Source organism: Podarcis erhardii (assembly GCF_964252035.2).
Source record: "Podarcis erhardii genome assembly, chromosome: 7".
Taxonomy (NCBI): Eukaryota; Metazoa; Chordata; class Lepidosauria; order Squamata; family Lacertidae; genus Podarcis; species Podarcis erhardii.
In genome coordinates, this window is record NC_138511.1 from 24,711,966 (window position 1) to 24,729,076 (window position 17,111).

Genomic DNA, 17,111 nt, shown 5'->3' on the forward strand with positions numbered 1-17,111 from the left:
CATATGCAGTGGAACCTCTGGTTACGAACTTAATTTGTTCCGGAGGTCCATTCTTAACCTGAAACTCTTCTTAACCTAAGGTACCATTTTAGCTAATGGGGCCTCCCACCGCTCCCGTGCCACCGCCGTGCAATTTCTGATCTCATCCTGAGGTAAAGTTCTTAACCCGAGGTACTACTTCCGGGTTAGTGGAGTCTGTAACCTGAGGTGTTTGTAATCCGAGGTACCACTGTATATTGTTTCAAAATCGAAGGGAGCCACCATGCAACACTCAAATAATAATAATCCAATTAGCTGCTGGACACCCCACCTGATTGACATGTGGAGGAAAACGTTTCGGTAGTTGGACTAGTTTGTAACACAGAGGAATTATTACCTGCCCACATGAGGGGAACATGGTCAATTATGTGTTGTTTATGGACTAAAAACAACAATAATGAATCATAGAATCATAGAGTTGGAAGAGACCACAAGGGCCATCGAGTCCAACCCCCTGCCAGTCCATATTCCAGTCATATACCGGTCCATATTCCAGTCATGGGATAAATCAGCAAATATTGGCAATTTCTGCTCCCGTTTCTGTCAGAAATAATGAGCATCACTTCTAGCCACAAAAAAGCCTGAGGTTTCACCCTCTCTCCATCCCAGAAAGGGAGAGGCAATATCACAGTTCAATGAAACATAGGCAGAAGCACTTGTGAGGGCTGCTAAGGGCCATGGCCTGAGGGACAGTCCTGGGGGCCAGACAGAGAAGCCTTGAGGGCCACATTTGGCTTGTGGTCCAGAGATCAGTTAAAAAAAGGTAAAGGACCCCTGTGGATGGTGAAGTCCAGTTAAAGGTGACTGTGGGGTTGCCATATGGGACTATGGGGTTGTTCTGTTGAAAGCCGCCCAGAGCAGCTGGGGAAACCCAGCCAGATGGGTGGGGTAGAAATAATAAATTTATTTATTTATTTATTATTATTATTATTATTATTATTATTATTATTATTATTATATCTTGCTTTCAGGCCAAGGGAGCCGGCGTTTGTCCATAGACAGCTTTCTGTGTCCTGCGGCCAGCATGACTAAACAGCTTCTGGTGCAAGTGAACGCCATGACAGAAACCAGAGTGCACGAAAATGCCATTTAACTTCCCACCGCAGCAGTACCTCTTTTTCTACTTGCACTGGTATGCTTTTGAACCGCTAGGTTGGCAGGAGCTGGAACAGAGCAACGGGAGCTCACCCCGTCACGGGGATTCGAACCGCTGACCTTCTAATCGGCAAGCCCAAGAGGCTCAGTGGTTTAGGCCACAGCAGACACCCCCCACTGTGCCCCACTGTCATATTCAAAGCAAAACTTTACAGTCTTCAACAACAACAGAACAAGAAATGATCATTTGGAGACTTCCTTGAAGTTTTTCCCTTGGCACACCTCGCAGACTTTCCATCCAAGAATATGTTTCTCTCCACAAGACCTCTAACTGGTGTTTACTTAAGAGAAGCAGGCCAAGACATGGAGCAATCAGACGCACCTATTTCCCCACTAATTCTTAATTTGATGTAAGCAGGAGAGAAAACAATTAAATCACCGACTCTAAACCATGGTTTGCCTCGGTGTTCATCTCTTTTGCTGTTAATTTCAATTAATTTCAATTTATTTTTATGGATATTGTGAATATTTTTTTCTTGTGAACTGCTAAGAGGCTTTGCTACAATCAAATGATATATAACTTTTGTTTAAAAAAAGGAAGGAGGAAACACTATTTGGATTCTAAGCTATGGTTAGCACAAACCATGTTGTCTCCTTCTTACTGGCAGTCCTTGGTCCTAGTGCAAGCCAAATCTATACCCATAAGCAGAATACTTGCTCTGCCTCTAACAAATGCCTATCATATCTATATTTTCTAACAATAGCTTGCAAAGAATAAGGATCGTAATGGCTATATTCTCCCTCCACTGTCAGAGGCAGTGTACTTCTGAATACAGTGGTGCCTCGCAAGACGAAATTAATCCGTTCTGTGAGGCTCTTCGTATAGCGGTTTTTTTGTCTTGCGAAGCAAGCCCATTGACAGCTTAGCGGATTAGCGCTATTAGTGGTTTAGCGGCTTTTAGCGATCAGCTGTTAAGTGGCTTAGCTGCTTAGGAAAAGGGGGGGAAGGGGGGGACCCGCAGGAACTCGCAAGACATTTCATCTTGCGAAGCAAGCCCATAGGGAAATTCATTTTGCGAAGCGCCTCCAAAACGGAAAACCCTTTCGTCTAGCGGGTTTTCCGTCTTGCGGGGCACCACTGTGCCAGTTTCTGTGGGGATAGGGACTTCTCAGGTTAGAGAAAAGGCAAGAGATGATATGAAGGTGAGAGATGACAGGTAGAAATTTATAGAATTATGCATGGCATGGAGGAAATGGTTAGATGTAAGTTTTTCTCCCACTCATGGAAATCCAATGAAGTTCCAGAACAGATAAACGTACATAATTAAAGTAAAAAAGGTAAAAGGAAAAGGACACCTGGACGCTTAAGTCCAGTCAAAGGAGACTGTGGGGTATGGCGCTCATCTTGTTTTCAGGCCGAGGGAGTCGAAGTTTGTCCATAGACAGATTTCCAGACCATGTGGTCAGCATGACTAAACCACTTCTGGCACAACAGAACACCGTGATGGAAGCCAGAGCACATGGAAACGCCATTTGCCTTCCCACCATGACGGTGCCTATTTATCTACTTGCACTGGTGTGCTTTTGAACTGCTAGGTTGGCAGGAGCTGGGACAGAGCAACAGGAGCTCACCCCTTCGCGGGAATTCGAACCGCCGACCTTCCGATCAGCAAGCCCAAGAGGCTCAGTGGTTTAGACCCAGCACCACCCACTTCCCATTTAAAAGTATGGAACTTGCTCCCACAGGAGGCAGAGATGGGCAGCAACCTAGATGGCTTTAAAAGAGGTTTGGACAATTCCATTGAGGAGAGGGCTATCCCAAACTACCAGCTATGATGCCTCCATGGGCAGAAATAGTAATGCTTCTGAATACCAGTTTCTGGAAACCACAGGAAGGGAGAGGGCTCTCGTTCTCAGATCCCGCTTGCGGGCTTCTCACAGGCATCTGGGTGGCAACTGTGAAGACAGGAGGCTGTTGGTCTGATACAACAGGGTATTATGAGAGCGCTGTTGTGCTCAGATGTTGCTCATGTGCTTCCCGCTGGGGTGATTGTAAGAACAGGAAGGTGGAGCATGGCCTCCCATTGGCCTGATCCATAAGATTCTGCCTATGATCTTATAGGCAATTGAGCTGTGAAACTGCAGTCACATGTCCAGTTACAGTGGTACCTCAGTTTAAGAACAGCCCTGTTTATGAACTATTCAGTTTAGGAAAGCCACTTCCGCCCTGCAGAGGAGGTAGGGTTGCGGGCTTCATGGTCCCAGCCCCTGCATGATTGGGGGAATCCCTGGCTGTGTCACCCCCTGGTCAGCCAATCGGCTAGCTCTGGGGGCGTGGCCTGCCCTATTTAACGCAGGCGCGGCCGGGAGTCTCCCTCTTTTGCCGCCTACCAGCTGTTCCTGTTTTTTGCTCCGCAAAACTGGAAGTAGTGTCTCGGTTTGCGAACTTTACCTCGGTCTAAGAATGGAAGCCAAATGGTGGAAGGGCACTGGCGATGAGAGGCCTCATTAGGGAAAGTGTGCCCCAGTTCAAGAATGGTTTCGGTTTAATAACAGACTTCTGGAATAGATTAAGTTCGTAAACTGAGGTACCACTGTATTTGGAAGCAGGGCCATTAAACATGGTGGGACTTACTCATGAGTAAAAACCCCTAGGCTGGCTGCACCATTCTTAACAACTAAGCAAACCAGGTGAATCAAAGGCAGTCAATGTGATTACGTAGCATTGTTCTGCAGAGATGATTCAACACAAGAGAGCCAGATCCCTTTGGCTGACATTGTCTTCCCAGCATGTGCTGGGCTGGACACTGGAAGTAATCAGAGGGGCTGAGATGCCGCTGAAATCCACGTCTTACCAAGACAGGTCCTGCCGTCTGTGTGCAGACGAAAGCCTGGCTTGCATTCGCAGTAATAGGACCCCAGAGTGTTCACACATCTGTGCTGGCAGCCCCCATTGTGAACTTGGCACTCGTCAACATCTGGAAAGGAAGCAAAAATGGAAACAGTCAGAGCAGCGGGCATGGTGCAAGCTAAACTCAGCATTTGTGCCAGCCAGAAGCAGGACTCCAGAGGAGCAGCCAGCCAGGCCAATGGGCCAGGCTTAGGAAGATGTTGTGGCTATTCTGGGGTGGGATTCAATCACGTATCGACAATTCAGGTTGCACAGTTAAAGTTTACTTGGTGGTCTTGCACACTGAGCCCAGTTTCTGCAAAACTGCAGTCAGGAAAGTGATGGGGAAATGCATTGGAGTCTTGTGACACTTGCTTGACACAACACTGTCTAACCTCCCCATAAACAAACCAGAACAAATGCTTAATAAACAAGGTGTCTGGAAGCACCCCATGCAGCTATGTGCTCCATCATGAAGCTACAGATGCACCTAATAAACATAGGAAGGTGCTTTATGCCAAGTCAGACCATTGGTCCATATGGCTCCATACTGGCTACACTGACTGGCAGCAGCTCTGACCCAATTTGTACCTCATCAGCTTATGTGTGGATTGTAACCAAGGTCCCCAGCCCTGAAGCAGCTTTTCAGCTAGCTTCCACAGGAAGGACAAAAGCCCTGTACAGGCACACACTGTCACACATTCAGACAATGCATAAAGAGAGGCACAGGGCCTATGCTTGATGGTCTCGCCTCAGTGTCCCCCTCCCTGCTAGCACCAACCCCAGCCTTCAGACCTTTCCTAAGGACCAGGTGGTTCTTGGAAAGTTGTCCCAAAGGAAATGGAGCTCTTCAGCTCAGAAAAAAAGTTCTTAAGGTATAAAACAGAAGAAGGAGGGGAGAGAGTTAGAAGACTGCTGGACTGGCTAAGTGAGAGATGGATAGGCTGGAAATTATTCTCTGGCTCGGATTTTAATCTAAGCCAGGAAAGAATTCAGGGCCCCTAAATGCTCACATTCCTTTTATAACCCCTCAAAACTCCTATCCAAACCCTGGACAAGCAGGTTTTGCTAGCGACTCTACCCAGGGTTAACCATTCAGTTTCTTCTAACCAGCAGTCTAAACAATGTAATGCAATATGCATGCAAAATTTGGAAACTGCAGATCCAAAAGTTCCCTCCACATGTGCACACACACGCACGCACACACGCACAAACTTTGGGGTTGATTTTGTTTCAGCTCTGTGGTGTGGAAAGGGGAGACCATGAGTCTCGAGCACATTCAAGCCCATGATGCTTATCTTCTGTTCTGGTTTTGGAGCATGGCTTCCCCCCTTTTTTCCTTTTGCAGTGGGGCGGGGAGAAGAGGCTTCCTCACAAATGTCCTCCTTCCATTTGGCCTTCTGCCCAGAAAGAAACGCACCAAGGCAAACACAGAAGATGCAGACAAAAGGCGTTTCCTGCCAGCAGAGAAATGGTGATGGACAATGTCTTTATATTTATTTTATTGCCTGTAGGGGTCAGTGGAGCCACCACTGAGAGAAGCTATCTCACCTCCCCCAAATGGTTCTTGCGGTTAATGAGAAGGGGCGCTTCTAGGACGCAGTCCAAATCCGGTTGCCCTCAATTGACAGGGACCCGGCCTTGTGGTCCAAAACGCTCTCAACAGGGCACAGAGAAACTTCAAAAGCACGGCCAAGAAAGGTTGGCACTCGCTCTTTTCCCAGCGTCCTGCTGGGAAATGATCAGATCCTCCTGCTTCAACTTCTGCACTGAAAAGGTTCAGAATCATCTGTCATGTTTCAAGGGAAACCGGGGGAATGCATTGAGACATTTCACAAGCTTTTGTTTGGTTGAGTGTTCAAAGGCAGAAAGAGAAGGAACGCAAAGATAAATTGTGTTGCAAACAGATTGTTGGCGGGAGGGCAGGAATCAAGAGTCAGAATCAAGGTGTGCTTGTCCTCAGTTCAACTTTGCGTTCTTCTTTTCAACAGGGCTATGGAGGCCATTTGTTTTCAAAATGTTCCCCACTTTTCTTTATTAAAAACAAAACAAATTCAATGCAGCTTATGGACAATGATGAAGAGAGAGCAATCTTAGCATGGTCTTACAAAATGGCAAACTACATCTCTTCATCCTTGTGCACCTATGTATCAGGTGTGAGGAACCTCCAATGTGATCTTGCATAGGTCACTGTCCAAACCTCTGAACTCTCCCCAGGCCTAACCAACTCTCCCCAGACCCTGTTTTGCATCCTTCTTGGGTGTTTGTGCCTGGCTGGAATGTGCCCTTGAACCCCAATAGTGTGCCTTGCTTGTCTGGATGGAGGCGGGCGAGCGAGGAGGATGCAAGGGTGTTTACATGAACTAGCCTAATGTAGAGACACCACCTTGCCAACAAAGATCCGTATAGTTAAAGCTATGGTTTTCCCAGTAGTGCTGTATGGAAGTGAGAGCTGGACCACAAAGAAGGCTGATCGCCGAAAAATTGATGCTTTTGAATTATGGTGCTGGAGAAGACTCTTGAGACTCCCATGGACTGCAAGAAGATCAAACCTATCCATTCTGAAGGAAATCAGCCCTGAGTGCTCACTGGAAGGACAGATCCTGAAGCTGAGGCTCCAATACTTTGGCCACTTCATGAGAAGAGAAGACTCCCTGGAAAAGACCCTGATGTTGGGAAAGATGGAGGGCACAAGGAGAAGGGGACGACAGAGGATGAGATGGTTGGACAGTGTTCTCGAAGCTACCAGCATGAGTTTGACCAAACTGTGGGAGGCAGTGGAAGACAGGAGGGCCTGGCGTGCTCTGGTCCATGGGGTCACGAAGAGTCGGACACTACTAAACGACTAAACAACAACAGCCTAATGTAGAAAGATAAAATTTGCACTCAATGCTTTGCACTCAATGTCCACTTTTCCCCAATGCTAGTATATGGCCCCGAGATGGTTATATGTGAGGGAAGGCGGCCCTCAGGCTGAAAAAGGTTTCCCCACCCCTACCTTGGAATACCTCGACATCTCCAGGTAGCAATGGGAGAGACCTCCATCCAAAACCCTGGAGAGTTGCTGCCAGCCATTGTGGACGATACTGAGCTAGCTGAACCAGCCAGCTGGCTCAATACAAGGTAGCTTCCAATGCTTCTACTCTTGGCTACTTTCAAGAGCAGACTACCCTCCCTCTCTATCTTCTTGTCAGATCAGAGGACACAGGGAAGAAGAAGAGAATAGACCTCCTACCTCTCTCCACCAGTTTATTCTCCTGTAATGGGCAGCCTTCAGGTCTCTCCTTGGCCTCTTCCCTCCCTTCAGGTTGCTCAGGCTCCTAAACCACCAAAAGGCAGTAAAAGGCTTGCAGCATCTTATCAGCCCCAACCCTACCCACCTGCAGCCCATACTGGCTTAATGCTGTTGGGGTCAATTGTCAGCAAGCAGGTGGTCTAGCAGCTACAAATGTAGGAAGCTGTCTTTACAGAGTCAGATCGTAAGTCCATCTGGCTCAAGAGTCTCTTTGTCAACACTGAGTCCCCAGCCAGTGTAGCCAGGGGTCAGGGGATGATGGTACTAGTTGTCCAAATGGCACCAGGGGACCCAAACTTGAAGAACACTGGTCTACAATGAGTAGCCGTGTTTCTCCAAGGTCTCATGAAGACATTTCACTCAGCTGAAAGCGGGGTTGTCAGGGATCGAACCAGGAACTTCCTGCATGCAAAGCTGATGCTTTACCACTAAGCTGCAGCCCTTCTCACTATATCTCATTGACCAGTTGACCAGAGGGAACATCACCCCTTTTTCAGATCCTGAAGGAGAGGCTCCCGGCGGAGAAAAGATGCTTTTGGGACCCCCGGGGTGAGTGCAGAGCGGGCTGCTGGTCTCACCCTCCCACCTCTTAATTTTCATAACCGAATCTTCATTAGCATAATTGGCCAGTCTTGCATATGTTGGGATTTTTCCTCGGCAGCGTATTCCGACAACGGTGAGTGCGAGAGCGATGTTTAAAATGCGCAGCGCATGGATAGCACACAGGGATAATTAGTGAGGGCAGATGAGGCAGAAGTAAAACGGTTACAATAGAATAGAATGCCATTACCCTTGTGGCCGAAAGGCGTTTGGCGTGAATGAGTTTCTAAGATTAGCCCATCGAAAGGGCTCGGATGATTACTGGGCCAACAAGAGGGGTAGGTTTTTTTATCGGTATTGATCCGCCCCTCCAGCCAAACAGATAATGGCTACTGGTTTGGATTAAGGTAGGAATGGGCACCCCCTTACGTACTGAAGGGGAGTGCCACCCATCAGCCATGACCCTGCTAGGAGGGCAGGCAAAGGAGCCCCACACACAAGTCCCTCCACACGAAAGAGGTTTGTAATCGGCACATGACTGGTGAGGGGCATTGGTGATGGGTGTGGCAGCAGGATGTGTCTGATGGGTACCACTGTCCCTCAATATATGCAGGACCTCTATGCCAAGCAGGGTTGCATGGTCAGTGGGTGTGGCTGGGCTAACCCACACTGCTTCCATGCTCTTTTAATGCCTGGACTCCCCTCCTGTCGCGTGATAAGCACATGCTCCTGTTCATGTATACGTCTGACCACACTTTGAAATTCGTACTTCTCTGAATCTTGCAGGCATGTAATCAAATGTACAAAAATGCATATACTGGGGTGAAGTGTGTAAAAAAAGAAATGTGAATATTTGTGAAAATAGCATTCCAAAATGCATTGTGTTGGGGGGAATCACTTTGCAAACATGCACAAATTCAGCAAAATGCCATACAAAAAAATGTATATATTAGGAGAAATTTGCACTAAAATGCTGCTGGGTTTTCACAGGGACATTTGTTTTAACAAGGAGTTTTCAAAATGATGGGGAAATGTAGACAGATGAGTTGCAGGCTGGAAAAATGAGAGACTGAAAAAATGAGACCGAAACCACAATTGACAGACTGGCCCATCCCTGGCGAGGACGGGCGTCCTCAGCTCACCTGCTCCGATTACAAACTTGAAGCAACAGAAACCTTTGCTTGAAGTTATGAATGAAGGAAATGGGAAGGAGCTGGGGCAGGAATGACGTGCCAATTGATAATTAAAGTGATTCCCCCGCCCCTCAAAGGCATGGGCACAAAAACACCCTTAAACCAGATTAATCATGTTGATCAACTTCTTTGACTAGGCTCTGTGCAAATTCTTTGGCTCCAGCAGAACCCAAGAAAACGTGGCAAAAGTGCCAGGCAGAGGCAGACATCAGCACAGACTGCCATGGCCCAGGGGCACCACTGCAGCCAAGGGGTGCACAGACCTCTCTGGCACTGGAGCTGTGAGCCGCTCCTCAAATGAGAACCAATATAGCTCGCAGGACTTACGAAGAGCTGCAAAACCTAAACCTTGCTGGGAAATTTCAGTTTGTGCAATTAAAGTGGATTCAAGTACAATGTTGCCTGAGAGCCACAAATCTATGAAAAGAGAAGAAACAGGCTTGAAGAATGATGGGGAGATGCATTCTGTTTATTATTTATTTGTTGCAGCCTGGAGCTCATGGTGGCTTATATGCTTCTCTTCCTCCTTATTTAATCCCCACAGCAACCCCGTGAGGTAGGTCAGGCTCCGTGTGAGTGACTGGCCACCAAGGTGATCTTCGTGGTCAAGAAGAGGTGACGACTTTTTCAGAGGACATGTAAGGGAAGCATGATGTCGTATATGTGATGTCACAGGGAGCCAGGGGGTGGAGCCAAACACCCTCTGAAAATTGAGGGAGCCCAGTCCCTTTAAAAAATACATGAGGGGAACTGCCTTGGCCCATAGGAATCGGTGCCTATGAGGCTAAGGAGGGATTTGAACCCTGGTCTCTCCCAGGTCCTAGTCCGACACACGTCAAATGCAATTTTCAAATGCATTGAAAACTGGGATGAAGCAATGCAAGCACATCCAAACGGATACAGAATGAATGCTCATTGTTATATAATGTTCCTGCTCCTATACAGTGGTATTTCTGGTTGCGAACGGGATCCGTTCCGGAGGCCTGTTCGCAACCTGAAAAGCCCACAACCTGAAGCGCCATATCTGTGCAGGTGCGTGTCACAATTTGGTGCTTGTGCGCATGCACAAAGGGCGAAACCCAGAAGTAACCCTTTCCAGTACTTCTGGGTCACCACGGGACGCAACCTGAAAAAACATAACATGAAGCAAACGTAACATGAGGTATGACTGTGCTGCTGAATTCCCTCCCAAGGGAGGCCCGACTGGCTCCCTCCTCATTCTCTTTCTGCCTGCCTTCCTTCTTACCTTCCTGTTCAGACAGGCCTTTGGAAACGAAGGTGCAGGCTATGCTGATCATTGAACGGCTGTTGGGACAAACACCATTTTAAATACTGGTTTTAGTTGCATTGTGCTGTGTTTTAATTGATGCTTTTAACTTGTTGGTTTTAGCCTTCTTTATTTTATAACTGATTTTATTTTTTAATGTCACAAGCTGGCTTGTATTCCAGCTTGGGAGAAAGGTGAGACGGAAGTACGTTACTTAAATAAACAGTAAGTAAATAAATTACAACAAATGCTCAATAGAGACCAGAAATGATCTAAATGCTGCATAATCCTTGTGCAAGCAAATCAGGAGGAATGCTCAGTAAATAGGTCAACTGGAGAAGCCCTAAGTCACCTTTAAAACATAGAAGTGCACGCACATGCATGTGTGCACTATAAAGGCCGAAACCTTTTAGCTTGTTCTTGCAGGAAATGTGCTCCAAGCTATTAACAGGGTGGCGGAGACGGGGGAACTTTACTTTTACACTGCAAATCCTCTGGTTCTTTTCTTTCCATGTGAGCAGGGGCAATTTATGCCTCAGAAGATGATTTGTTGTTGCCTTTTATTCCGCTCTACCACTCTACAGAGGAAGCTTGCTGGTTGGCACACTTGGCACAGTGCCCCCCTCCGCAATAGCTGCCAGTGCTCCTTTAGCACTTTTCAGAACAGAAAACAAAAATGGGATGTTCCAGAGCTGCAGCCATGAACAATTTTGCCTGGCTTTCTCAGTTACAGCTGCTCAGAAGCTGCCACTACACAGTCAGGCACGAAAGCACACTCCAATGGGGCTGCATGATGACATCCTTACATTTTTATTATATAGAGAGAAATATTGCAGCTCAATGAAGATATGGGACGGATGAGACTATACATGCGGAAGTGACACAGATATAGTGTAGGCAACACTGAACTAGATGGACCAATAGTCTGACAGTACAAGGCAGATTCAAATGCTTCTATATCTTAAGGGCTGTAGGTCCATGAAAGAGCATCTGCCTTACACACAAAAAGTTTGAGGTTCAATCCCCAAATTCTGCATTTAAAAAAGGAACATGCAGCAGGTGGCAGGAAATATCTCTGTCTGAGACTCCGGAGAGCCTCTGCCTGTCAGCACAGATAATAGTTGGCTTTCTGAACCAAAGGGTTGACTGAATAAGCTTGTTCACACATTACACCAACACAGGCACAAGCTGTCTCCACACACGCCCAAGTCTTTGTGTGGAAGAGCATATGGTGGTTGAGCTGTACTGTTAAACTATAGCGTAGACAGTAACCTCCTTAGATGTTGCGTGTGAATGCCTATATGAGTGTACAGCTTAACTAATTAATTTACAAAGCCCTGAACAACTTAGGTCCTTAGGGATCACCTGAACCCTCATATTTCAACTCAATCACAGAGATCATCTGCCGGAGTTGGTGAGGCTTATTTGACAACAAAAAGGAACCCAGCCTTTAGTGTTATTGGCCTGGTCCTGTGAAACACTCTGCCAATAGAGATTCAGCAGGAGCCTTCTGCATCAGCATTCCAACACCTGATGAAAACTTTTTCTGTGCTGTCAGGCTTACACAGGCAATTAAGAACAGTTTCCTGATTTCTGATTTTAACTTTTTATATCTGGTTTATATTGTACGGTTTTAGGTAGCGTTGCTGTGAACTGTTTCAATGCTTTCTTTATGAATTAACGATCTATAAATAGTTTTCTTAACTAACGACTGTGTATACACACTGTATACTCCCTGAATGTAACAGGTGAATGCTCCCAGAATAATGTGACTTTATACCATGGAAAATACCCCAGCTTGGTAGGATTGGAAAGGGACCCCAAGGGTCATCAAGTCCAACTCCCTGAAAATGCAAGAGTCACGGCTAACATATCCCTGACAGATGGCCATCCAGTCTCTGTTTTAAAATCTGCCATGAAGGAGAGTCCACCACCTTCTGTGGGAGCCCATTCCACTCTCAAACAGCTCTTCCCATCCAAAAGTCACCTCTCATCTTATATATATGTGCTAATAGCAAACTATCAATCAAGTTGATTAGTGAAATGCAGTTAAGGATTAAAGGGCCCATCCCCTCCACACAAGGAAGGCCACTCATACCTGCTGTCATTTGAAAAAAATAAATAAGAATCAGCTGGGATTCTATGATACCTGTCCCGAGGCAGGGGAGAGAGAAAAGATTCATGCATTTAAAAAGCTATGCTGTTGTACAGGCAGCCAACAGTGCCCCTGGAGTTGTGAACAAAACAAGCTGTACCTTACCTGGCCTCCGCTCAGAGTGGCCCACGCTGCCGTATCCTGCCTGCCCCAAATAGCACGGGTAACAGTTTCTCCAGAGGTAGCGGTAGTGCAAGGCGGTAGCTTGGGGGATGCTGTGCAAAACAGCTGCACAGCAGAATAGAAGTATCCAAAACTCTGCCGGCTGCTTGTGTCCCATAGCACAAAACCTAATCCGATTTTAATTAATTAATTTTTTTTTTTTAAAAAGTGCAGGGGTGGTGGTGGAGAGGTTTAAGAAAAGCTAGACCCCAGCGCAGCAGAAGGAAAACGGTTAAGCTGCAAGGTTTCCATGTGCATGCATGGGAAATGCTTTTAAAAGAGAGAGAGAGAGAGTTGCAAAGCAAATCCCTCTCCTCTCTGCTCAAACGTTGCTATTGTTTGCAGCTTGGAGACAAATTCCTTCGGTGAGGATGCCCTGATGTACACACCATGTCCCTGTGAAACAGCTTACAAGCACACATGTCGTTGGGGAGGAGGCTTTTCAGAGCAACCCTCCCACACGGACTCCTCTATAAAAAAAAAAAGTGAATGTTCTCAACTTTCGATCCGCCCCCTGCAGGTAAAAATGACCAAACCCACAGTGGCTTTTCTGCCCCCTTCTTCTCTCTCACAGCACAAATTATCTTTCTCTCCCCTGTTCTATCCGGGCTACTCTAAGAAAAGAAAAGAAAAAAGTGTGACACTGCATCTCTCTCTCTCTCTCACACACACACACACACACACACAAAATTATGCCTGAGAAGCAAAGGAATTCTGGCTGATGGGCTCTGGGGCATTATTGAGTTCCTGGCTTGAGGCCAATCTGGATTCTAAAATTGGCCATGTAAACAAGAAAAGAAACCAGGAGAGTCAGGGGGGAAAGGGGAGGGCGGTCTTTAAATCAACACCACATTTTGGAAAGTCCTGCTTAGAATCAGTGAAATATTATTCCAAAGTTCTCTCTCTCTCTCTCTCCACACACACACACACGCACACACACACACTCCGGGAAGGAGTTTTACTTTTTGAGACAATGAAATATTCCCCATCTGAATATTTCAAAGCCAAATGGGAGAAAGTCACACCAAATTGAAAGGGTTGTATTAATCCTATGCAAGGTAGACAAATTGAAAATAATGGACACGACAAACAGGCTCACCACTGTGACTAAGGTTGGCTACAACCCATTCTTATCGGGTTAGCCCTACTCAGGGTAAACCCATTGAAATCAGTGTACCTAGCCATGTCCAGTAATTTCCATTGATCTATTCGGGGGGGGGGGCTAACATTAGATACAACCTATTTTTGTTGTTTTGTTTTTGTTGTTTTGTTGTTCTGTTTTTCTGGACAAATTGGTCTGCATATTTTAATCACGCTTTATATAAAATAAGACTTGTACACCATTTGGAGGTTTGTTTGGTGTGTGTTTCTTTAGGTTTGTACATTTTCTAAATAAATAAATGCCCACCCAAAACAGCTTGCAATCAGTAATGACACAAGGATTAAAACAGTAATACAAAATTGAAAAACTTGAAACTACAACTCAGCAACACACACAGATAGACACAGAGAGAAAAAGAGTGTCAGAAAAAAATAATTCAGTCAGACTCATCACCCAGCTAATCTGCATAATGACCAGAACACCAAGTTGGGGGGGGGGGGAGATAGTTCTTCAGGTATGTCTGAAAAGCTAGAAATGTAGAGATTTGAGATTTGACATGGGCCTAATGGAAGGGAATCCCACAGCCCTGGGGCTCTCTCCCTCGTGGAACACCTACCCAATCAACCTATGGGAAGAACCTCTGAAGCAAATCTTAAATTGCGGGCAGGGATGTTGTGGGGGCAAGCAGACCAATAAGTAGCTTGGGGTTTCAAATGCAAAATGCAACACTTTCAACTGAGTTTGGAAACCCAAAGGTTTGGGAGTGTAGCTTATTAGGATTTAAAATAAAATAAAAATATGGACTAATAAATATCCCATTTCATTTGCAGCCTTATAAACACAGTCGGGTTATTTTATATGTTTTTTCCATATTTTCTCAAAGTTGCATAGTTAAATTTAGGGTCTTGGAATGTAAAGACCCTTTGTTGACTGGTATTGAATTGGTATTCTTTGGGATACAAAAGGCATTGTGTAGACAAGGTGCAAATATCATTTATCTGGCGCAGTATTTGACAGACTGGGCCACTTCAAAGCCTGTTCATGGGAGGCATTGAGTTGTATCCAGTGCAAGTCTTGCTCACAGTAGACCCATTCAGTAACTTAAGACCTATGACTAACTTAGGCTTATTAATTTCAAAAGGTCTGTTTTGAGTAGGATTCAGCAGGATACAACCCACATAAGCAGAGCCTGCTAGATCATGTCAATGGCCAACATCCTGTTCTCATAGTGGCCAACTGGATGCCTTTGGGAAACCCACAAACAGGACTCGAGCACAACAGCACTCTCCCCTCCTGTGGTTTCCAGCAACTGGTCCTTGGAAGCACCCTGCCTCTGATGGTGGAAAGAGAACATAGCCATCCCAGCTAGTAGCCATTGGAAGCCTTATCCGCCGTGAATTTGTCAACCTTCTGAAGATCTCCAAGTTGGTTGCCATCACAGCATCTTGTGGGAGTGAGTTCCGTAGCCTAACTATGAGCTGCATGAAGAAGTCCTTTCTTCTATCTGCCCTGAATCTTCCAACCTTCAACGCCACTGGCTGTCCACAAGTCCTAGTGCTAGCGAGGATTCCCCGCTGGCTCCTCAAAAGCTCTTTTCATCTTACCTTGACAACAAGAACTGGCCTGCCCCACTAATACCCAACTATCTGCACTAATCCATGCGTGAACAGCAATCCACACATATTTCTGAACAGGGGTGGGCGGAGGGGGCACTCAGCGAGTCATCCAGCTTCACAGCCTTGAATCGTACACATCTGACCCCATGCTCACTCATGGTTGGGTGAGGCCGTGCGGAAAGGGTATGCTGCCAAGACGAGCGGCTTTTGTGTGCTCCGTGCACACACTCAGCTAAGCACACCCACGGCTCCGCGCATGTTATGCAGGAAGGAATTTGTCAAACCTTTCAGGGCGTGACTACCTGCGTCACACCCACCCAATGTTATTTGGATGGGCACCCTGGTGCAAGCCGGCAAAGAACAGAGGGTTCTCTTGGGAAATATGAAGCCATGCAGCAACCTGCCTCTGGAATGAACATGGCAACAGAACAGTGAACACACAGAGCTTTTTTGAATAATGTAAAGGCAGAACTTGCTCTTGGAACAATTATATACGGTGGTACCTCGGGTTACAGACGCTTCAGGTTACAGATGCTTCAGGTTACAGACTCCGCTAACCCAGAAATAGTACCTCAGGTTAAGAACTTTGCTTCAGAATGAGAACAGAAATTGCTCGGCGGCAGCGGGAGGCCCCATTAGCTAAAGTGGTACCTCAAGGTTAAGAACAGTTTCAGGTTAAGAACGGACCTCCAGAATGAATTAAGTTCTTAACCCGAGGTACCACTGTATATATAAAATAGTTACACTTCCAGGTAACAGCCTGAAGCAGAGAAGCCTATATGGATTTGACTGCACAAATTAATCAGCCCTGGGCTTCTTCAAGATACTTGCACAATTCCTTCCTTTTCTGTCTGCATTGATTTAATTTACCCAAAACACTACTAGGCATGATTCTGAAGATCAGGGGTGGGGAACATCCAGCCCAGGGGCAAAAGGTGGCCTTGCATGCTCCTTGTTAAATTCTCAGGTAATAGAAGACAAGGTTACTCACTTCATAGGCTCAGAACAAGAGGCTGTTTCTTGGAGAACACAGCAGCATCCATTGCCTTGCATCGATCTGCACAGTAGTGTTACAGGTGCCACACAACACTCGTTTTTAATTTGTAAGAAATTGGTATTTTATTCCTCGGGGGCACAATGGGTCAGTAGGTGGTTTGAGCCCACCCAGGTCAGAATTCCTGCATTGCAGGGGGTTGGACTAGATGAGCTTTGGGGTCCCTTCCAACTCTACAATTGTTTGGTTCTGTAATTCTAATCTGGTAGCACCTTCGCTGGAATTCACTGTACCCTTTTCCCTGTGCTTCAGGCGCTTTCCCCTGTGCTCTTCTTGGCGTCTGCTGTAAACTGTTTTTGTTTAGACAAGCCGACCCAGACATGCAGAATGCTTGATCTGTTTTTAGTTTATTGCTGATTTTATCATCTGAATGTTTCAAAAGAGTTGTCTTTACTGCTCTTACTGGTAATTTTATTGTTTTCCTCTCTTTGTAAACTACTTTCTTTTTTTTAACCATCAAGCTGTGCATGAATTTTATGAAATAATTTCATACTTATTAAGTAAGTAAATAAAGACTGCGTAGGAAAAAGGAGGGAGATGCAAGGACAAGCCAAAAGGTGGCAACTTAGTTTCAGTCCATAACAACTGGAGACAATATTTAACCTAGTCTCAAGCCATGACTATGGCACTGTGGGTTAAACCACAGAGCCTAGGACTTGACGATCGGAAGGTCGGCGGTTTGAATCCCCGCGACGGGGTGAGC

At 46.1% G+C, this 17,111-nt stretch overlaps 1 protein-coding gene across 5 annotated transcripts in view; it reads right to left on the bottom strand.

The window, feature by feature from the left end:
- The window catches only part of MEGF6 (multiple EGF like domains 6), a 207,825-nt gene that overhangs the window by 75,363 nt on the left and 115,351 nt on the right, over positions 1–17,111 (bottom strand). For 4 of the 5 annotated variants that reach the window (XM_081870733.1, XM_081870734.1, XM_081870735.1 and 1 more), the window contains one exon: positions 3,990–4,112. In XM_081870733.1, the coding sequence (XP_081726859.1) occupies positions 3,990–4,112 (123 nt within the window). Of the gene's footprint in view, positions 1–3,989; positions 4,113–12,579; positions 13,061–17,111 lie in introns of those variants that run through there. The other variant, XM_081870736.1, reaches the window with a different exon arrangement.